This window comes from Somniosus microcephalus, chromosome 11 (assembly GCF_052327205.1).
Source record: "Somniosus microcephalus isolate GS21.2 chromosome 11, FLI_Smic_1.0, whole genome shotgun sequence".
NCBI classification, from domain to species: Eukaryota; Metazoa; Chordata; class Chondrichthyes; order Squaliformes; family Somniosidae; genus Somniosus; species Somniosus microcephalus.
In genome coordinates this window covers 54,720,913-54,743,504 of record NC_140997.1, presented here as the reverse complement: position 1 = coordinate 54,743,504, position 22,592 = coordinate 54,720,913, and the positions used below count along the sequence as shown (strand labels likewise).

At 49.6% G+C, this 22,592-nt stretch overlaps 1 protein-coding gene across 5 annotated transcripts in view; it reads left to right on the top strand.

Annotated features, from left to right (window-relative positions):
* Window positions 1-22,592, top strand: part of fbxl16 (F-box and leucine-rich repeat protein 16) — a 211,075-nt gene that overhangs the window by 30,630 nt on the left and 157,853 nt on the right. For 4 of the 5 annotated variants that reach the window (XR_015079945.1, XM_086000676.1, XM_086000679.1 and 1 more), the window contains exon 2: window positions 10,348-11,067. Coding sequence is in view for 4 of the 5 variants with exons in the window: in XM_086000676.1 (XP_085856802.1) it covers window positions 10,360-11,067 (708 nt within the window). In the remaining variant the exon portion in view is untranslated. Of the gene's footprint in view, window positions 1-7,237; window positions 7,396-10,347; window positions 11,068-22,592 lie in introns of those variants that run through there. The other variant, XM_086000677.1, reaches the window with a different exon arrangement.

The following is a 22,592-nucleotide window of genomic DNA, read 5'->3' as shown; positions in this document are numbered from 1 at the left end:
CCAGGCCAAATCAAGAATCCAGGTAAATGGGTTGAACAAGCTCAATCCAGTTCCAGGCAGCACCAATTGGTAATATCCCTCCAAGAAGCCACAAAGATGGCTGGTGTGCAAATTAGAAATATCACATTAGTGCAGTAGAGAGTGCTTTGCTGAGGTTCGGGTTGAAGCATCTTTGGGGATGATTTCCTTTGGTTGCGAACTGCAATTTGTTAAAGGCAAATCGTGTCTGACAAACTTGACTGAGTTCTTTGATGAAATAACGGAGAGGGTTGATGAAGTGTATGTGGACTTTGATAAAGTGCCATGCAATAGACTTGTTAGCAAAATTGAAACCCATGGGATTAAAGGGGCAGAGGCAGGATGGATACGAAATTGGCTAAGAGACAGAAAGCAGAGTAGCGGTGAACGGTTATTTTTCAGACTGGAGGGAAGTGCACAGTGGTGTCCCCCCAGGGGTCAGTATTAGGACCACTGCTCTTTTTTTGACCTATATTAATGACCTGGACTTGCAGGGCTATGGGGAAAGAGCAGGGAAGTGGGACCAATTGGATAGCTCTTTCAAAGAGCCCGCACAGGCACGATGAGGCGAGTTGCCTCGCTCTGTGCTGTATGATTCTATGTAACAACATTGTGAGCATAGCAGAAAGATTTCCTATGTTCATCATTTCTAGTGAAATCATAAATGTGTATCTATTAGGATTTGTTTGATATGTTGCTAGCAGTAGTGAATATAAGAAATCTTCATGATGTTGCTACACATGGCAATCAGAGGAAATCTTCCTCATATCATGGGAAAGAGTCAAGAGATCATTATGATGAATCTAGCCTAAGGTATAGCTGACCTGGGAGTGCCTGTTACTGATGTTGATGGGGATATTGGTCCCTCCTCATAATCTCTCTTCTAGCTCATTTTTCTTTATGCCTCTGTGAAGTGCCTTGGGATGTTTTTCTACATTAAAGGCTCTGTGTAAATGCAGGTTCTTATATTGGACGGAATAAGTGGAAAAATATTCTATTCCCCATCCTGAACAGTTCTCTCCTTTAATAAGCACTGAAGTTCACCAAAATACTGGAGGAAAGTTTGGGTATTAAGTTAGTTTTTGGAGACCGAAGTTACCCTTCAAAAATGTTTTTTAAAAATTGCTTATCCCATTAGCGACAATTCTGCTTGCTCAGTGCCACCTGATACAAAATGTCCAATTGTGCTTATATAAATGCTTCCAATTTTTTCTGACCTGCTGGATTCCTGAGGGTGAGTCCGATTGGGACAGTGACATGATGTGACCTGAGGTGATGTCAATGATCTTCACCTACATGAATCGCATACATGGGAAACTGAAGGTGTGGAGAAGGTAATTCGGGGTTGGGGTGGGGATGGGATTTAGTTCATCTGTCATGTAATATAATTATTAATCTTGAGCGCCTGTGATTAATATTTTTTTTCTTCTCATGGACATTCCCCATGTGTTATGAGGATAAAGCTGGGTGTGTTTATGCCAATTTTAAGCTTAGTTCTTCAGCAAGTTTCAAGAACAAACCATAGTCCCCAATGAGTAAACCTTGACCTTGGGCTCGTATCCAGCTCTGACAGCTGAGGTAGATACTTGCTCAGTCTGATGGCACTGCTGTCTGTCCTTGGGTTGTTATAATGAACTGCACCCTCACAGTTTGAGCAGTGAAACGGATCCCTCTTGTGTTCATCAGGTTCAGATCCTAAATCTGTATCCCCATTTATTCCTGTTATGGCGCTGCCCTTTACATTATCTTCTGGGGAAGAACATCCATGAGTTCATTGAATAAAGCAAAGGTGATGGGAGATTCATTTCAGATCGGGGACATTTTGTAAACGTTTTACCACAATTTAGAAAATGCATTCTGCATTTTAAAACTTTCAGCGCTACCATCATTTTGATATCTGATCTATTGTTTATTGAAATGTCCTGCGTTTGTTTTTAGCAATTATGGGGATTTTATCATCTTTATATTTAAAAAATTGTCCGCGAGGTTCCACACTACATGCGCACTCACCCACTGACTCACTGGGCGAACACACCATGTGGTGTGGGAACAGTCATGGGAGGTTCCTGGAAAGTATGCGCGTGTGGACCGGCGCTGGCTTGGTATGGCACCCTCCTTGGTCAAATAGCCTGGACCTGGCTCCATCACAGAAGACTGACCTTATTTCTTTTACACACCTGACATTAATGCAGTGCGCATGAAGTTCACTCAGAAAAAACACATGCACCTAGAGTATGGGAAAAGCCAAAGTCACATTGCTGTGGGGGAGAATGCTGTTCTAAACACCGTATTTAGAGTGTGCCAGAGACTTTGTTCAAAGCTTTGTTCGGTATAAACAAATCTCCTCGTGATGAGCACCGAGCTTGGGCAGTCCCAGTGCTGTACTCCTCCTAGTCAGTGCTACAATATTGGAAACAATGGCACAGCTCATAACCCAGTAAAAGAGTGAAATATCCCTTTGATATGGCTTTGCATATTATGGAGAATAACACAAGTGAGACAGTGTAACAAATAGTTCCTTCAGACCTAAGCCTATGCCCTTTGGGCCTATCTCTGTGCAGAGGTAGAGTACCCCTTTTTATACAGTTATATTTACACAGTGTCAAAGGGAAGGGATGGGGCAGGACGGTGCATCATCTTACGTTAAGTAGTGACAGATGTGCTACTTTTGATTTGTCATGGGGGCTTGTTTTCCAGCTGGTTGGTCCAATGAACATAGGCCTGGTCTGAAGCACTTATAAGTACAATCATATTGCACGTGGCCTCCTGGACTGCTGTCCAGAATGGCTGAATGAAGTGTCCGAGTGGATGCCTAAAACAGGCATTAGACTATGTAAATTTAGGGCCTACGCCTATTAAAGGAACCCTGTCAGAATTTAGCTCACGATGAGTGGGCAGGCGTCCGCTCCCCCCAACTCCACCGTGCTGCCGATTATCTCCCACCATTGTCCGATCCAATCCCCCTCCCGGATCTTGCCTGAGGGCTGCTGCCGATGGCCCAATATACACTTTCCTGGTGGGGTGAGCTGCACAGGCGCAGGCCTTGGCAGCTTGCCCTGAATATGTAGATGAGGCCCGAGGCCTACCTTCAGGCCTCTCTGACCGGGCATGCTCTGCTCGTGCCGTGTCTGGGCCCGAATATTGTGCCTACTCTTCCAAAGTACTTCATTGGCTGTGAGGCACCGGGAGGCATTGTGAAAGGCACTATATAAATGCAAGTTTGTTCTTTTCAACCAGTACCTTCCCATCAGCTGTTGCTCAGTTCCTTCAGCACTGTGATATTTAAGTGACAACACTCGCTCCTGACTTCCGTCCTGGTTGCTGATGCTGTTTTTAACGGCCCTCTGCCCTGTATCCTGTTGGGTTGTCTCCGATGTTTAAGTCAGCCTGAGTAGAAGTCAATAGCGAAAGTGGTCACAATGCTGGACCAGTGGAGCACAACAGCAGCTGACAGAAACAGCTGCTAGGAATGCACTGCTTCAATGTTGCTGGGTCCACTGTCTTTACAATTTTACAGAGTACTTCTGGTATGCAAGGTATTCAAAAACCCCTCCAATCCATCTTAACTAAAAACATCCCACCAGCCATAATAACTTTATTATTATTATTATTGGAGTGTGAAAAGACAATGGCCACAATTGTCTGAATCGGGTCCATACGTCCTTGTAACACTGATTTATACTTTAAAATTTAAAAGCACTCTGTTCAATGGTAGTTACCAATTGATGAAGAAACGCTGTAGGCTCAGATTTCACTAAACAACACTTGAGTGGTGGTGTCAAGCCCGCCAAGTCTCCTGGAGGTTTAGCTTCCTGTTTGCTGGTTAAGAAAAAAAAAGGTGTCGATTGTGTCTGCAGCGACGCCATTGCTGCCACAGGATTCGTGCTCGCAATGTCTGGCAGAACACACGCCAGCTCCTTGCCAGCGCACGGCCCACCAATCTGAAGCACAGAAGTGACTCCTGGGCTCTGGCACATCTCGGCCGTCATTTCAAGCTCACAGCAGATGTGAACTCTATTTGCTGCCTTTTTTTAAATTCCTTTTTTTTTTGTTTTTGTGGAAGAGATGAAATTAAACCTACGGGGGCAGACTTGGCAAACTGGTTACCATCAGCCGCCTGTCCCGTATAATGGAATTGGAGCCTCCGGCCTTGCAGTACTCCTTCAACTGCTGATGCTGTTTGGTTCCAGGCACATGAAAGAGGATTGTTTAATCCCTTTGAAGCTGAAGGCTTTACAATGCAGCTAATTCCTGAACTGAGAGAATATTTTTTGGCTACTGCACAATCTGAATTTATGGATAAAGCTTGTCAACGCCTGATTCTGTGTGGTTTTCGAAACCCGTCCCGTTGAGCCCCTGAAACAGTAAAACTGCATCTTTAATGAAGCCATACTATAATTACAGTCAGTAAATGATCTCTGATTTGGCAGCAAACTATGAGCCACCTGGCCGGAGTCAACGATATCTGGGTAATAAAAGATAAGTGCGTCGCCATTAGGACCCCATTTTAACAGTTACACACAATGTTTTACTGAAGACTTTTAATTTAAAAAACAATTGCTTAAATGGTCACTGCTGATGATATCATTGGAGAATTGAGAGCTACTGCGGGGTGGGGTTCAGATGAGTATCAGCAGTTATTAAGACGGCATGCTGCAGCCTCTGTATCCATGGTGTCCGTTAGCTCAGCTCCTTCAATGTATTCTGGCGGATAGTAAATATTCTCAAAGCTGTCAACGTTTGTACTGAGATCTATGATCACAAAGAGTGAGGCAGAATACAAATCCCCATTTAAATGTATGAGTGATATAAAATGGGTGACATTTCTAAACCCAAATAAGCATGCCTCGTCGCATATGAGTGAGAGTTGACAGGTTTGCAATAAACAGAAATGATTAAAGACGTCCAAACCAGAATCATGTGTAACAGTAGTAGATATATAGTTACAAATTATGCTAGTTGTCTAGCGGTAGGTAACCACTATTGCATCAATAAGAACATAAGAATTAGGAGCAGGGGTAGGCCGTTAGGCCCCTCGAGCCTGCTCCGCCATTCAATAAGATCATGACTGACCTTCGACCTCAACTCCATTTTCCCACCAAGATTTTCTACGCTGTGAATCCTTGAATTTAGCGTCGGACGCCTAAAAATCGAGCGTGTGAGTCTGAATGAACGCTTTGGGGAAAGGATTCATTTGGTCGCCTAGAATTTCTTCAAAATGAATTGCAACGTTGTTGCCCCTTTAAAATAAATTTGTGCCCACGGGTAGCCTGCAGGGACAGTTACACATGGTTTTCCTGGGTCTGCTCATTTGGATTCCTAATGGTGTCGTCAGTGGTGTAAAACCGGTGTAGAACGGTGTAAGTAGCTGGAAACTTCTGTGCAGTCTTAACAAAGTTAGTTCAGCCTACATCCTTCTGGTCAGTTCTGGTCACCACATTACAGGAAAGATGTGATTGCACTAGAGAGGGTACAGAGGAGATTTACGAGGATGTTGCCAGGACTGGAGAATTTTGGTCATGAGGAAAGATTGGAGAGGCTGGGGTTGTTTTCTCTGGAACAGAGGAGGCTTGATTGAGGTGTATAAAATTATCAGGGGCCTAGATAGAGGGGACAGGAAGGACCTATTTCCCTTAGCAGAGAGGTCAATAACCAGGGGGGCATAGATTTAAATGAATGGGTACAAGGATTAGAGGGGAGCTGAGGAGAGCTTTTTTCACCCAGAGGATGGTGGGAGTCTGGAACTCACTGCCTGAAAGGGTGGTAGAGGTAGAGGCAGAAACCCTCACCACCTTGAAAAAGTACTTGGATATGCACTTGAAGTGCCGTAACCTACAGGGCTACAGACCAAGAGCCGGAAAGTGGGATTAGGCTGGATAGCTCTTTTTTGGCCGGCACAGACACGATGGGCCGAATGGCCTCCTCCTGTGCCATAGATTTCTATCATTCTCTGATCCTTTAGCAGCAGACTGGGGCGCAAAGAAGTAAGAGAGGAACCGCGCTGGGCTCTTTCACTTCACTCTCTAATAACTTCACTGCAAGTCTTAGCAACATTGTTTTCTCTTTTTGTCCATGCCTAACTGCACACAAGGAAACCTGTTTCTTCCACTGGCTTTACATCCAGCAGATCGTGTTCTGGGTTGTTTTCGTAACAAAATCCCCTTTAACATGCATAGGTCCTTAGCCTGACTATCAACTGCCTACCAGCAGAACCGGCCACATGCGATGGGGGCTGGTGGGATGTGGGGTGGTTGGGGGGCGGGGGATGTCGCCCGTCCACTCCCATCAGACACAAGTATCCCACTGGATGTCAGCCCAATATTCAGAGGCCAGAGCAGCGCGGGGTGAAATTGGACACGAACAAGGATGCAAAACAGGCAGAATAGTATTTTCCGACCATTATACAACACTCCTGATATTTGGATATATTGAAGCCAATGAAACTGAATATGGGGCGGAGCATGTAACAGGTGACCGATCCGATACCACGTATTTTGCGACCCTGCCTATGTCTAATTTCACCCTGCCCTCCGGCTCTTCCATGCCACGGTTACGAAGGGAAGGGGGCACTCGGCTCCCATTGGACATGAGGATCCCACTAGCTATCAACCCAGTAATCCGAGACTGGATCTCTTGTCTCTGCTCGGCGGGACAATACTTTAAAATCATATTTGTACAGAATTCTGGCCTCTCGCGCATCACCTGTGCCCCATCCAGAGGAAGAACTTTTAACTGGTACAGCCCTGCGCGAAGATATTGAAGGCAGGAGGCACAGACTCCTGGGTGTGGTGACCACCAGGGCTGCTAGAGATCTAACTAGTGCTGCCTGGAGGGAGGTAGAGCTGGAACCTCACCCCAGGACTATAGGCCACACCACAAAAAGTTCAACCACCCCCACCAGGGCTATCAAGGTGATGCACTGGGCACTCTCCTTTTTTTCCTTGCCTACCTTGGGCACCAGAACACGCTTCACCCTCTTAAAGCAACACTTGTACAACTAAACTTTCACACTGCACTCTGGTTAAGGGTGACTCTCCATATCCTGCACTATGGCTACGCAGACCCCTTAACACCAATAACTGGCATCTGCAACCCAAAAACTCCTTCCTCCACTTTACCAGCCTCAGACCCCCACATCACTTCACCTCTCCCATGCCACTTGGTACACACTCCTTGATGGCTAGCCTTGCCCTCATTTACTTTATTTTCTTGCAGGACAAATTGGCACACAATACTCGCCAAAGGCAGGTCACCAGAGGGGTCGTCCCTGCCTTTAAACCCTCACTGTCTTTGAGGAAAAGGCCATGGAGCTAATGGGCACTCACTCCGCTCTTGCCTTTGGAGGTGGCGTGGTCGGCAGCATCTTGTTGGTGCCAGGTTAGTGACTGAGCACCTACACTGTCACCCTGGCATCCCTGCGAAGCACCACCCACTTTCTCTGCCTCCTTAATCCCAAGAGGGTAATGCTCACCCATTCTTAGCTTCTACCCTCCTTTCCTGCAGATCATCCACAGCAAGAGGAAGAGGAGGAGGAGGAGCAGCTGGGGAGATATTTCTCCCTCGTTGCATATGACAAAGACGATGATGAGGAAGAGGAGTAGCAGAACCAGGGCACCTTCCCCATGCAGCTGCTTCAACCTACCCAGTCTTCCTCTGCCCCAACCCTTGCCAACTCGCCAACTGCGGCAGTTCCCTTCTCACTCCTAGACACCAGCTCGATTATTTCACCCGGGAGGGAATTAAATAGTGGTAATGAGGATGTGGCATTGGGTGATTCACAGAGCATGAGTTACCGGAGGAGTGGGGAGTTGTTGAGGATTTGTCACCTTCCCAACAGAGACTGAGGAGAAGGCTGCCATCTCCTGAAAGCTAAACTCCTGGCATTAACCTCCTTTGGAACCTCTTCCCACTAGTGATGGCCGGAGGGCTTTCTGCCTCCCTGTAGGAAATAGGACCTTTCTTCTCCTGTCCACCTCCTGGACCTGGACCTCCAATGTGGCATCGGAGAACCTGGGGGCCTGATCTACAGGTCTTGTAACCATTTGTTTCTTCAGGTGCCTTGCTTCCTGTCTGCAGCCAGAGTGCACCTCCCCTTTAAGAAGTACGGGTTGCCTTTAAATGGCATCAGTGAAGCTTGATTCTGCCCACCTCCCAAACAGGCACGCAGTGAATGACTAGTGCGGGTAGTGTTGGCTGCAGACCTGAGTCATTATAATGAACTGCCAGCGCCAATTACACGTGATTCCAGGGTCAAAATCCTGGAACTCCCTAACTAACAGCTCTGTGGGAGTGCCTTCACCACGCAGACTGCAGGGGTTCAAGGCAAAGGCCCACAAACAGCTTCTCAAGTGGAACTAGGGATAGGCAATATATGCCAGCCTTGTCAGCGATGCCCACATCCTGAAAATGAATTTTTAAAAAGTGTTCCTTGGTCTTCTTTGTGTACAACTTATTACTAGCTACAAAATACATATGCACCAACTCGTGAATTAGGCCAGTAATTTTCCAAAATCGTGAGGATGTTTGGCACACTGGATGTTTGGGTATATAATCATATTTGTGATTTGTTTTTAGTTTGCGTGACTAGTCATTTTTTATTGCATATAGTGCGAGTACTCTTGAACCTGCGGCAATGGTAGACAACTCCTTTGCTAAGTTTAGTCATTTTGACACATCACAACCTATGAACACATCTGATGTTCAGGCATTGCTATTGGCTCCACAATTTGAATGCCTGTACTGGTATGAAAGTAGAATTTGTAATCATGCCATGCTAATAGCAGGCTGAATGTGAACAGGTGTATTCAACTTCAGCGGCCCTGTGAGTGATATGATGAACCTTTGTTCACAGTCATTCACAATACTGTCTTAATATGGTTATGAAATTGTGTAGTACCATTCTTCAGCTGTATCTTCTCAGGTGAAGATAAGCTGTATCACAGAAACTCGACTGATGGGTTTGATATCATTACTAACACATTCCCTAGGAACCCACATGGAGTATTGGTAACTTATGGAGCACTTTCCCTTCAGGACAGCCCTTTGCCATCTGCAGTTTCCTTGCTACTCTATACCTTATTAAGATCCGCCACTGTCCCTCATTGGTTGTTCTATTTCAGGTCACTTTATGCAACTTTCCATTCTTGCTCTAATGTTCGCTCTTAATCAGGCATTGTTAACGTGGTGTGTGTGTTTGAAGTCAAACCTGAGACATTTCGCATGAATCTAGTCCATCGTGGAGAGGGGGAAATGGAGAACAGAAACTGAGTGCTTCCCTTCAGGAGGGGAAGGAAAAGCCAAGTCAAAATCAATCCATTGTTGTAAGCTTCTGTGGCTGGTTATGGTTACAAATCATTTACCTGTCCTTTCAGTCATGGAACAGAGCCTGGTTGGGGATGGGATGGAGTTCATCTCCTGTGCATTGTCAGTTATTGCTCGAAGACAGCACTGAAAGTTTAAGACATAGATAACTGAAGAAACAAAACAGAAAGCCAGACAGAAGAGTGTTAAAACTAATCACGGTTCTTTTAAATGGTTTAGTTTTTAAAGGATGCTGGTAGTTGATCTCACTCTTTAACTCTACTGGGAACACAGGTTCACAGAACATTAAAGACAGCCCCTCCGGTTGATAAAACTGTTAACAAAAGCTAATGGAATTCTAGGTTTTATCTCGAGAGGTATAGAATATAAAAGCCATGAGGTAATGGTGAGCCTATATAAGAGCTGATATTGTGTGCGGTATTGTACCCCACACTGTAGGAAGAATATTGATGCTTTAGGGAGGGTACGATGCTGATTCACTGGATGCTGCTTGGTATGAGGAAATACAAATATGAAGAAAGACTTGTAGTTTTTTTTTGTAAGAACAACACAGATTACAGGGTGATATGATAGCAGTGTCTCAATTATGAAAGGATGGGACAGCGTAGATGGAAGAAGACTTACAGTAGCTCTTGTTTCCAGTAGTTGAGTTGTCAAGAGGGACCATAGATGCAAGATTAACTAAGATATTTAGAACAGAGCAGGAGGAACTCCTTTGCACAGAGAGTTGTGAGGCTGTGGAATTCACTTCCAGGGTTAGTGGTCGAGACAGAAACTACATCAACATTAAAGATTACATTCGATAGGTGGATGAAGGAAAAAGATTTGAAGGGATATGGGAACATGGCGGGTAAATGTGATTGGAGCTATTTCCCCACATGGAAGGTAAACGCCAGCACGAACTGCTTGGGTGGAATAGCCTGTTTCTGTGCTGTAACTTCTTTGTATTTCCATGTATTTTGATAATCATGTCTCGTGTACTGACCTGTGATCTTGGTTTGCCTGCAGTGAATTTGAGAAATGTCTACACATAGCTCCAGTGACATCAAGCCTCCCTGCATGCCTAGGAACGGACTCGTCAAGATTCCAGCCCAGTCCAATGGATTAGGATCTGCCAGCATCACCAAAGGAACCCCTGCCGCTAAAAACCGACTGTGCCAGTCCTCTTCTATCCCAACAGTGCTCCCACCCCCTCTACCTAACCACAGTGAACTGGCTTCAGTAGCACAGGCAGCGCACGTGCCATCATCATCTCTGTGCGGAGTGACTGACACTATTCCACTGGTGGAACCAAACTCTGACGAGTCCTTGCCAAGTACATGCCAGCCATCAGGGTCCAAAAGAAAACTGTCGATCTCTTCAATGGAAGGACAATTGCCTATTTTGGACGAGAAGATCCTCACCCGACTCTTCTGGTACTTTTCCTCTTGCGAGAGATGTGTTTTGGCACAAGTGTGTAAAGTATGGAGAAAGGTGTTGTACCAGGTCAAGTTCTGGGAAGGCATCACCCCCATTCTTCATGCAAAGGAGCTGTATAATATACTTCTCAATGGAGAAAAGGAGTTTGTCAATCTGCAAGGATTTGCTATTCGTGGCTTTGATTCTTTCTGCCTGATTGGAGTCTCTGATCTGGACATTTGTGAGTTTATAGATAACTACCCACTGTCCAAGAAAGGTGTGAGGTCTGTGAGCTTGAAAAGATCAACCATCACTGATGCAGGACTCGAGGTGAGATGGCAATATTCCTATTTTTATTGATTCCTGTTATTCTGTGGTAATCTTACCCCCTGCAATCTCACCTGTCCAGACTAAGCTTCTCATCTCCTTTCTGTTTAGCCTCCCATTTCACGGGCCATATGTGTAGTGAGTCATGTAAGTCCTGAAAACAGACAGTAACTTCTCATCAAAGGCAGTCAACAGGTTCCCACCTCATTGACTGCTGGCACTTTATCCATCTGGCCGAGACATATTAACTTCTTTTACAGCGGCTGGGGGTGAAAAAGAATCTTTGAGAGATATACACAATAAATAAAAACACTAAAACTTTACTAATGCCTGAAACATGTTTGCAGTAAGTCTTTCTTTTAAAATTGATTTTATTGAACTGCTCTCTCCCCAAGAGCAGCGCGCCGCCATTCTGGAAATAATGTTTCAAACAGCAGGGCTATCCCAGCATGCAACTCGCTGCTAACAATGGATTTTGCTACAGACAAGTGCTTAGGGCAAACATTCCAACAATACTTTTAGGCCCCGATTTTAACACTGGGTCCGCTTTGGGATCGTGAACTGCAGCCAAAAACAGACCCAAGGGGCTAGATTTTCAGTTGCTTGCGCCAGCAGTTAGCGCCTTAAGAGAAGTGATTTCCGGGCGCTATGCGTGTAGCGCCCGGGCGCAGCGCAGTTTGCGCCCCGCCCCAAATTAAGTTGCCCGTTAGCGCCGGCGCAAAGTTTAGCGCCCGCCCGGATGCGCGCGCAGAAAATGACGTCACATCCTCGTGCAACGCCCTTTGGCCGCCCCGATTGCAAACTTCAGTCGGACCGCCCCATTGTGCGGCGGGCGGCCGGAGCGTTTGGAAAAAGGAACGCAACACAACCAGCGCGGGCCCCGGGGGGCGCTAATTAAAGGGAACGTCCTCTCCAGTATAAAGGCCATCCTTTTTTCAGAAAACAGTCTTGTGCAACGCATTTCTGGAGACACAACAAGGAGGATAGCTAACTGGTTTCAAGCAGCAAGAGCCAGGTATTTTTGGACTCAGGCAACAGCGCTGCAAGTGGCCATTTGGAAATTAGAGTGTTTGCCAGGATTTGATGGGGGTTGCATGGGGTGCCAACGCGGAGCTGCAGCTCCATGTCCGTAGGGCTCGCAGACGCATTGTGAGAGGGGCAGCCCTGGCTAGAGGCAGAGGGGGCTACAGGCGTCAGCCACGCAGGCCTTACCCAGTCAGGCTATACCGCCAGCAGCGCTCCTACCTAAACATGAGTGCCGCGCGATGTGTTAAAAGGCTCCGATTCCGAAAGGGGGTGATTGCAGAGATCTGCCACCTGCTTCGCCGAGATCTGCGGCCAAAGCTCAGGTGCAGGACGTCTCTGTCGGTGGAAGTGAAGGTGACGGTGGCATTGAACTTCTATGCCACCGGCTCCTTCCAATACGCTGCTGGGGACATAGCAAACATCTCCCAGTACGGCGCGCATCGCTGCATCCGCCAGGTGACCGAAGCACTGTTCAGAAGGAGAAGCCAATTCATCTCCTTCCCCATGGCCCTGGAGAGCCAGCATCAGCGCGCATTGGGATTTTCCAGACTCGGGGAATTCCCCTTGGTGCAGGGCGCCATTGACTGTACGCATGTGGCTTTGCGGGCCCCTCTGGAGCATGGCGAGCAGTATCGCAACAGGAAGGGCTACCATTCTCTGAATGTGCAGCTGGTCTGTGACCACAAGCAGCGCATCATGGCAGTCAATGCCAGCTTCCCAGGCAGCAGCCACGATGCCTTTATCCTGCGGCAGAGTACTGTGCATGACATGTTCCAGGCACAGCCTCCCCCAAGAGGATGGCTACTCGGGGACAAAGGCTATCCTTTGTGCACCTGGCTCATGACCCCGCTCCGCGCGCCCAGGACCGCTGCTGAAGAGGCCTACAACGAGAGCCATCAAACCACCCGCAACATCATCGAGCTAACTATTGGGGTCCTCAAGCAGCGGTTCCGCTGCCTTGATCGCTCCGGAGGAGCTCTCCAGTATTCGCCGGACCGGGTCTCCCAATTTGTGGTGGTTTGCTGCATGCTACACAACCTGGCTATCCGCAGGACTCAGGCACTGCCACCTGACGTTGGACCAGCACCTCAGGAGGAGGAGCAGGAGGAGCATGAGGAGGAGGAGGAGGAGGAGGAGGAGGAGCAGGAGTACGTTCCCAGGAGGGAGCGACCAGGGCCAAGGGCCGCACGACGCCACCTTATTACACAGTACTTCTAAGCCCCCTGTCAGGGAATGGCCAGGGGCCATGAGGGAAGATGAATGCAGCCGCTCCGCAAGCCCTCAGCCGGCGAAGCCAACAAACACTAAGAAGAACAACCATGGAGACTGCATGAATAAAGATAATTTTTTATTAAACAAAAATGAAAAGCCCTTCCCACATGAATCCCCAAAAACAATAAACGGGCCCCACAAAAAGCCCAACAAACGACTCACTCCCACAAACTGGGGAGGAGCCACTCCACCTTTATTGAAACCGGGCCTCAACGTCGGCCTAACGCAAAAAAAAAGCCCTCCAAAAGCACAACCATGGGCAAAATAAAGATGGCCACCGCCATATTAAAGGAAAGCTGGCCACACCCTCTACTGAGTGGCCCGCGAGGGCGAGACCTTGGCCAGCATTTTGCCTCCCCTGCCCTGCCTGCTGCTCCTTCGCAAGCTCTGCCCAGTGGCTGCTGCGAGGCTGGGGGAAGGCGCCTGAGGCTCAGATGCCCTTCCGCCAGATGCCGCTGGGGGGCGGCCTACACGGCGTTTGGGCCTCGAGGGGCCGTCTCCTGAGTGGCGCACCTGAGCCTGGCCACCATCAGCTGCAGCCGCTTGCCCTTGACGCCCCAGAGGGGGAATGGCGGCGACGGATGGCGCAATGTGGGCCAGCTGGCGTCTGGGATGCGCTGGCTGGTGCTGTGGCACGGTGGCACTCGGCCGGGCCCGCACTGCAGGATCCGCAGCAATCAGCCGACGGCCGGCTTGCTGGGATGGTCCAGCGCGGCGCCTGCCCTGGCGATGCCTGCCTGAGACAGCGCGTGTGGCAGCAGTGAGTGGCCCTGTGGTCCTGGTGTGCGCGCGCATCACATCCGCCAGGGTCTTGACGGCATCAGTTAGCATGCGGCCAGTCGCGGCAGTTGCTGCCCCGAACTCGCGCACACTGGTCGCCAGCGACTCGATGGCCTCAGGCATGCGCCCCACCACGCTCATGAGCTCCGTGTGGCGCCGGTCCGAGTCGTCGGCCATCTGATCGAGCTTCCGCACCTCCTCCGAAGTGAAGGTGTCCGGACTGGAGTCGCGACTCTCCCGCTGGGGAGGAGGGGGCCGAACTAGGGGACCCTTGCCGCGTTGGTGACGGCGAGTGTGCCGAGCAGCAGCACTCCCCTCTGATCCTTCCCCCCTTTGGGGGGAAGGCCGCGGGCCACGCGCATGGCTGCTGGGTGGCTGGACGCCACTGGTCCCAGAAGCTGCATTGCCCTGCGACAGTTCCTCCAGGCACTCGTCCAGTGAGGAGGTGTCAAGCATTTCCTCCTCTCCTGCGGGACGTGACTGTTCCCCCGAAGGTCCGGCTTGCTCCTCCTCCTCCTCCTGGTTGGAGGTGCTGTCACTGGCAGCCTCAGGGTCCTGGTCGTCACCAGCTGAAAGCAGGAATGCACAAGAGTAGCTTCAGAGTGAGGAGACGGCGTCAGCGAGGGAGTTAGGACTGGTGGGATTCAGCGCATTGGTGGGACAGTGGCAAAGGAGGTAGCTCGGATGGGCCAGTGCGACGCGAGAGGGCCAAAAGGCGAGGTCCTTACCATTGCCGGGCAGTGGAGGGTCGGATACACCGCACGCTGTGGGGACAATCACACGGGCTCCCATGAGCACACACACGCGCTCCTCCAGCCGAGTGAGCTTCTGCAGCTTGGCGCGGCCACCCCTGGCACGGGCCTGGCGATTAAACGCTACTTTAGCCTGCAAGAGAAAGGACGGGCTGTAAGTGCGCAGTGAAGCCCTGATGTAGTGTGCACTGCCTCCCATGGTGGAATAGCTTGGACAGAGTGAAGCCCTGATGTACTGTCCACTGCCTCCCATGGTGGAATAGCTTGGCCAAAGTGTAGAGTGCCGAATGGCCATTTGATGCTCATGACTGTCCCAATGCTGCTGGCTGAGGGCTGGCCAAAAGGACTTTCAGGTCCCTTTGCCCATCATGTCAGGTGTACATGCAAGAATGAGGAGGAGACTGGAAAGGCTACTCACCCTCACAATCCTGGTCAGATCGTTGTATTTCTTACGGCATTGTTTGTGGGTCCTGGGGGCCTCGCCGGTGAACGTCACCCTCTGGGCGATCTGCTTCCAGGCTTTGGTGTAGTCGTGGTGGGTTGGATTCCTCCCACTCTCTGGAAACAAGATCTTGCGCCTCACCTCCAGAGCTGTGACCATTATGTCCAGATCACCCTCTGAGAAGCGCAGGGCACGCTGACGGGCCTTCTCTGGCGTTGCCATGACTCCCTGGGGCTGAGCAGTAGTGTTGAGGCCTCTTTGCAAGGCTGCAGTGTGCAGGGCGTGGCAGCAGACCAATTCGTCCCTTCCCCCTTTAAGAGCTGGTCGGCACCACGGGGTCTGCTGTCAGTGCAAAAATGACCGCACCCGTGCTGCGCCCCGCCTAGGCGCTATCCCTCTGGACCGCCGGCTTAGCGCCTAAAGAGAGTAGTGGAACGCCTCTTTTAGCGCTCCACCAACCTCTTAGGGCGAAGCCACTGAATTCCCGGCAACGGGGTGCTACTTTGGGGCGGGCGCTAACTTCGGGCGGGCGCTAAGGTTAGCGCCCCAAAACTGCCTATACTGAAAATCTAGCCCAAGGTATTTTAACTCCAGGGCCTCATGAAAATCTCACTGGCAGGTTTCCCACTGAACTGGCTGACCTGACCGGAAACCCACCCATACCTGGGGAGCAATTTCCTGCGGGTCAGCCAGAAGCCTATTTAAAGTGGGAATGCACCTCTTAAAGAGAAGTTGCATTCCCTTGTGGCTTCTTTCATTTCCAAGGTGCTAGAAGAAGATCCTTCTCTGAAATGTGTCGCAGGCAAGTCCTCAGAAGCCTCCCTGGAGGTGCTTGTGGAAAAGGTGAGGGTGAGATGGGAACTTATCTTCCCCAGCATTTCCAAGAGGGTTGCCAAACACTCTGTCCATCAAGCATGGAGAGCGATTTCAGAGGCTGTGAACTCCAGGAGTGTCATCCCCAGGACATGGATACAGTGCACGATGCACATCAATGACCTACAGGAGTAGCAAGAGTGAGTACTGCTCCTCATTTATCCCACTCTCTTTACACAACACATAGCAACAGTCCTTCACACCCCTTCCCCAACACTCAACAGTTCCCTCCCTGCATCACATCCTTCACCACCCAGCACAAAGTCTCATTATACCAATATGTATTCTCATTACACACACACACACTTACCTCTTCCTTGCTTCATTCACACTGGCCACGAGCACCTTTCTCCTCTCATTTGTTAAACTTTGGACAATCACCAACTTCTCTCGGGACTCCTTCCTCAATTCACACTCCACACACTTGCATCCCATTCAACACCTCCTCATCCTGCTTGGATCCTGCCTCTCGGCACATGCACAAGCCCCACACCTCTCCACTCTCCTTTTTTCAGTAGCCACTCACTAACTCTCATCTTCTCTTTCTGCAGGACAAAAACGGTGCACAATAATTATTTTAGGAGCAAGACTGGTTGAGGACCAGCTGACCTCATGTTCCTGAGCAAACTGGAGCAGCAAACCATGGAAATTTGTGGGCCTGACAGAGTTGTGTGCGGCAGGCATTTTGAGGCCAAGGGCTTCACTGAACAGGATCTCTGACAATTACCAGTACCTCTTTCATTAAGCACTAGACAATATTGAGTCAGCTTGACCACATCAATTTACATTGTGAATGCGCATGTCTTCTGCAACGGTGCGGCCTCCCAATGCCACCCTAAATCTTGTCCCTTTGCCCTTTCCGATCGGTCCTTCTCAACAGCCAGGCCCCTTTGAAGAAGGCACCTCAGAGGAGGAAATCCTTCTGAGCAGGCACCGTCATGCGCTCCATCCCACCCAAGCACCAGCACAGAGTTTGGCACCCTGGCTGGGTTAGAGAGTGAGTTAGAGCGGTCTGCACATGGTGATGCAGCTAGCAATAGTGCACAGAAATGGGTACTAGTGGCAGGGACAGGCCAAGAGACACCTTGCTGAAGTGTTAGGTTCTTTTCCATTTCTGCTGAGGAGGACAGAGAAGAGGACTTCAACGGCCCAGCATTGAAACGAAGTCAAGCAGTTGTTTGAGATTTTGAAGGTCCTACCAAGGAGTTTCACCACCTCGGCTGAAAGTATGGAGGAGTCTGTTCCAGCCTGGGTGGCGTCATCTCACATGGCATCAGCACTCTGCAGTTTATCATGAACAGTATGGTCACCTCCAGGGACAGTGCAGCCAGGCTCCCGCAACATGTTTGCACGCTTTGCAAACTCGAACGGCTGCTATGTAGATTCTGGAGTCAAACCTGTGCTCCACCTTGAATAGACACGCATTCACCTTGCAGAGGCAGATGCCCATCTTGGAGACATTGGTGAAACAAGTGGACAGGGGCTTTCAAGGAGTCACTCATCTTCTGTACTTTGGCAGTGATGAGCCCCAGCCTCATGGGAGTGGGAGTGGCGCGCATTGCTCTCTCTCAGGATGTCAGCACATTTGATCCCTAACCAGTCCCTTAACCAATACCCAATATGGTGCCAGAAAGCCAGCTGGACCAGACTGCCCTGGCAGAAGTCAAAGTGTCACTATCTGCAGCCGGACCCTCTTGAACTCGAGCAACCAGGAATCACCAGCCATGAGCATCTCAATGGTCCCCACATGAGCAACAGCAGCCTTGCACCAGCTCTGCTGAAACCAGTAGGGGGGCACCTGGTATGGACAATAGGGAGAGGAAACCTTCTGTTCAGTAAAGCACTATGGGGTGAGCACTTCAATGACAAAAGATTTGAGTTCAATTTTCTGTTTGTAAATAAATTCAACACCTTTTTAACATTTGGGAGATTGGTGTATGATCTCTTTCCATTGCAGCTTGTTCGTCTGCATGGTCAGAATTGCATTGATATACAGGTAGACAGAATGGTTTGACTGTTCCTCAATGCAGAATGAAGCGAGTGGTGAAGGTGGTAAGAAGGACTGTTAATGCAGAGGGACTTTTTGTCACTCTTCAGCTAAGGGGGTTGAGTAGGTCAATAGAAGCTATGAGAGATCAACTGCTCCCAGTCCTCTCTGGCTGCCAGATGTTCTGCTGCCTCTCCTTCGTCCAGTTCTCCCTCAACATCACCTAATCCTTCTGCATCAGATGATGCCTCTTGCTGTTTCTGTGCCTCCTCCAACTCCAATCCTCATGACACAGCCATGTTGTGTAGAGTGCAGCACTCTACTCTGATACAACCCACTTTGTCTGCGGCATGTTTCAAGGAGCCCCCAGACAGATAAAGGCACTGGAACCTTCAAGGTGCTAATAGTGTGTTCAAGGATGTTCTGGTGGTCCAGGGCTATTGTTCTTCCTGTGCTGCTCAGGCATGGTGGAATTGTGGCGAGGTGTCATCAGCCAGGTGTGGAGGGGGGGTATCCCTTGGCTCATTTGACATTCCTGGAGGGGTGGAATAGTGGGGGAATGGATGAGCATCTCAGGATAAAGACATTGTGGCAGCCACCAGCGAAACTGGCACAGATTTGCATTATAGTGTCAGCTGTGGCTCAGTGGGTAGCACACTCGCCTCTAAGTCAAGAAGGTTGTGGGTTCGAGTCCCACTCCAGGGACTTGTGCACATAAAGCTAGGCTGACACTCCAGTGCAGTGCTGAGGGAGCGCTGCACTGTCGGAGGTGCCGTCTTTCAGATGAGATGTTAAACTGAGGCCCCGTCTGCTCTCTCAGGTGGATGTAAAAGATCCCAAGGCACTTTTTCGAAGAAGAGCAGGGGAGCTAGCCCCAGTGTCCTGGCCAATATTTATCCCTCAATCAACATAACTAAAACAGATTATCTGGTCATTGTCATATTGCTGTTTGTGGGAGCTTGCTGTGCGTAAATTGGCTGCCACGTTTCCCACATTACAACAGTGACTACACTCCATAAGTACTTCACTGGCTGTAAAGCGCTGTGAGACGTCTGGTGGTCATGAAAGGCGCTATAGAAATGCAAGTCTTTCTTTTCTTTCTTTATCCTTTGGCGGTGATCACACACCAAAAGAATAAAAAAGAACTTGCATTTATATAGTGCTTTTCACAACCTCAGGACATCCCATAGCACTTCATAGCCATTGAATTATTTCTTGGAAGTGTGGTCACTGTTGTAATGTAGGGAATGCAATGATGGCCTTTCCTGTGGAGGAAAGCTCCTGGCTGGTCCTCTGGTGCCCTGATAGCTACATACGCACAGTCGAGGATGTCCTGTACATAAGGGAAGCCAGCCACTGTGGCAAATCCCAGAACGCTCTCATTCTGGCAGTTGATGTCCATTGGAAAAGTAATGTACTGATTGGCTCTGGTTAAGAGGGCATTGGTGACCTGCTTAATGCAGCTGTACACTGCAGACTGGGAGACGTGGGCGATGTCGCCTGTAGCAGCCTAGAATGAGCCCAAGGTGAAAAAGTTCATGGCGTGGAGCGACTTTCATGGCCACTGGCAAAGCATGGCCCTCTGGTCCAGCAGGCAGCACGTACTGCTCCTCTGAGATGTCCAGGAAAGTGACTCTAAGACTATAGACCTTGTAGGCTGGGTAAGGCCTCCTACGAGTCGTCCTCTTCACCTGCTGTCTTCCAAGCTGCTGCTGTTCTTCCTCCAACTGTTTCTCCATCCAGAATAAAGAAGAAAAAACTGGCTTAGTCAGAGAGAGTAAAGACAAACAGATCAAAAAGAAACAATCTCAAATCTCTGAAATGCCTTAGTAATCCACCAATCAGAAAAGCACAGCGATCCTAATAATCCAAATGACTGCAGGTGAGTGCCCATTAAATTGTTCTTCCAGTCACGTCAGTCAGTGAGGTTTTACTGAGTGGGTTGGCCACTGAGCAGGACAGCAAATAGCACCAGGGTCCCAGTGACATCATGGGACCCCGATTTGAAAATATTCAGCCGGCACCCACCAGTTTCTAGCAGGTGCGCTTCTGACCTGAGTCAGTGACATCGTTAAGATGGCGATCAGGGAGTTCACGTCGGGAACGGGGCTGTAAGTGGGATTCTGCGGTTTTATCCGCTCACCCACCCCCTTCCCGCCAAGTGGGTAGAGTTAAAATTGGGGCCTTATTTGTCTTCAGCTTATGTTGCGACACAGCCCTACTTTAAATTCTTACAAATGCAAAAATAATGAAACAAAATTGATCAAGCTGTAAAAGATAAAAGTTCTTATTAAACAATTGTTCAATTGGTTTTCAATAATTGCAAGATCGCACATTAATGCGAATTGTGTTTTATTGTTGACTCCATCAACAGCTGGGAAGAGAACACTCCTGATGGTAAAATTCTCTTCCCAGATCTGTTCAGATCAACGCAAATCAAAAACAATTGAAAAAGTACTGCACAAATATATTTTTATGATAATTACATTTGAACCATTAATTAGAGTCATAGGCCTAGAAATTCACTTTGGGCCCGCCAGCTGGCGTGCGCCCAAAAGTTAGCGCTGAGCGCGGAGCCAGTTGCGAACGTCAGATATTCAGTTTTTGCGCCCCAAGTCGGAACCGGGCGCTATTCCAGGGTGTGCCCGCCCCCGCTTGGGGCGCTGAAACTGAATTTCAGCGCTCTAGGCGCCGCTGCGCCACCCGCTGCGGAGCGGCAGGCTGCGGTACTGCAGGCCTCCTCCTTCTCTTAAGGGGGAGGTGCCTGCAACGGGGAGATCGCCGCTGGATAGTGCCGGCAAATGAGCCCGGCACCACGGAGAAGTGCCGGGTTCATGGAAAGCAGCCGGCAATGCCGCGGTGGGGGGGGGTGGAGGAGGCCGGGGAAGGAGTTGCGGGCAGGCGGCCGCCGAAAAAGCAGCCGGCCGCACCTCCACCTTAAAGCGCCCCACTAAGGCTACAGTACGGCCCCGTTTTCTGATCGCTGTTTGCGGCCGCTGCGGTAGAGGCGGCCGCAACTCAATATGGGGGTCGGGCCGGTAGCGGGGCACTGCGCACACCGATGATGTCATCGGTGCCGGCGCAGCGCTAACGGCTACCGCCGCCATTACCGCTGCGCTGAATATCAGCGCAAACTCCTCTATTGGCGCAGAAGCCCTCTTTGGGCGGTAACTGGCCACAAAGCTGGCAGCACCTTACTGAATTTCTAGGCCATAGAGTTATACAGCACAGAAAGAGGCCCTTCGGCCCATCATGTCCGCGCCGGCCATCAAGCCCTGTCTATTCTAATCCCATTTTCCAGCACTTGGTCCGTAGCCTTGTAGGCTATGGCGTTTCAAGTGCTCATCTAATTATTGTTATTTTAGTAATGTGCCATTTACATTTCTTTCTTGGGATGCCTATTTTCCTTTCATTGTTTGTGTAATTACCTTTTACTTTTAACTTGTGATTTCATTCTGCTTCACTGAATTTGTATAGCGCAATCTCTGAATTTTAATGTATAGGTCACTTCAGCATGTGTTTGTAAATCAGCTTCTGCCTAGTTCAATGTTGTCTTTTGAGACAAACAGGTGTCTTTCCATCTGTTTATCTCAGACTCTATAATATGTATGCTGACTTCAGCTATAAAGTCATCTTCAACTGCAAAATAATTTACTAGTGGCACAAGGCAGTGAACCTTTCCTGCAATTTACTGTGTACAACTGGAAGAGACTATTCCAAGCATCCAACCTTCCTGCAGGCCCCGTTCCTCAAATTCAAGAGTCTGTGAGGTCCCAGCATCCTTCAGGTCTCCGAGGTCCCAGCATCCTTCAGTCTCCGAGGTCCCAGCGTCCTTCAGTCTCCGAGGTCCCTGCGTCCTTCAGTCTCCGAGGTCCCTGCGCCCTTCAGTCTCCGAGGTCCCTGCGCCCTTCAGTCTCCGAGGTCCCTGCGCCCTTCAGTCTCCGAGGTCCCTGCGCCCTTCAGTCTCCGAGGTCCCTGCGCCCTTCAGTCTCCGAGGTCCCTGTGCCCTTCAGTCTCCGAGGTCCCTGCGCCCTTCAGTCTCCGAGGTCCCTGCGCCCTTCAGTCTCCGAGGTCCCTGCGCCCTTCAGTCTCCGAGGTCCCTGCGCCCTTCAGTCTCCGAGGTCCCTGCGCCCTTCAGTCTCCGAGGTCCCTGCGCCCTTCAGTCTCCGAGGTCCCTGCGCCCTTCAGTCTCCGAGGTCCCTGCGCCCTTCAGTCTCCGAGGTCCCTGCGCCCTTCAGTCTCTGAGGTCCCTGCGCCCTTCAGTCTCCGAGGTCCCTGCGCCCTTCAGTCTCCGAGGTCCCTGCTGTAATGATATCAGCAAATAGTGATGGTATTTGCCTGTTTGATTATGATGCCTTACCAGCATAGTTGCCTGATTAATTACTTATGCCTGACC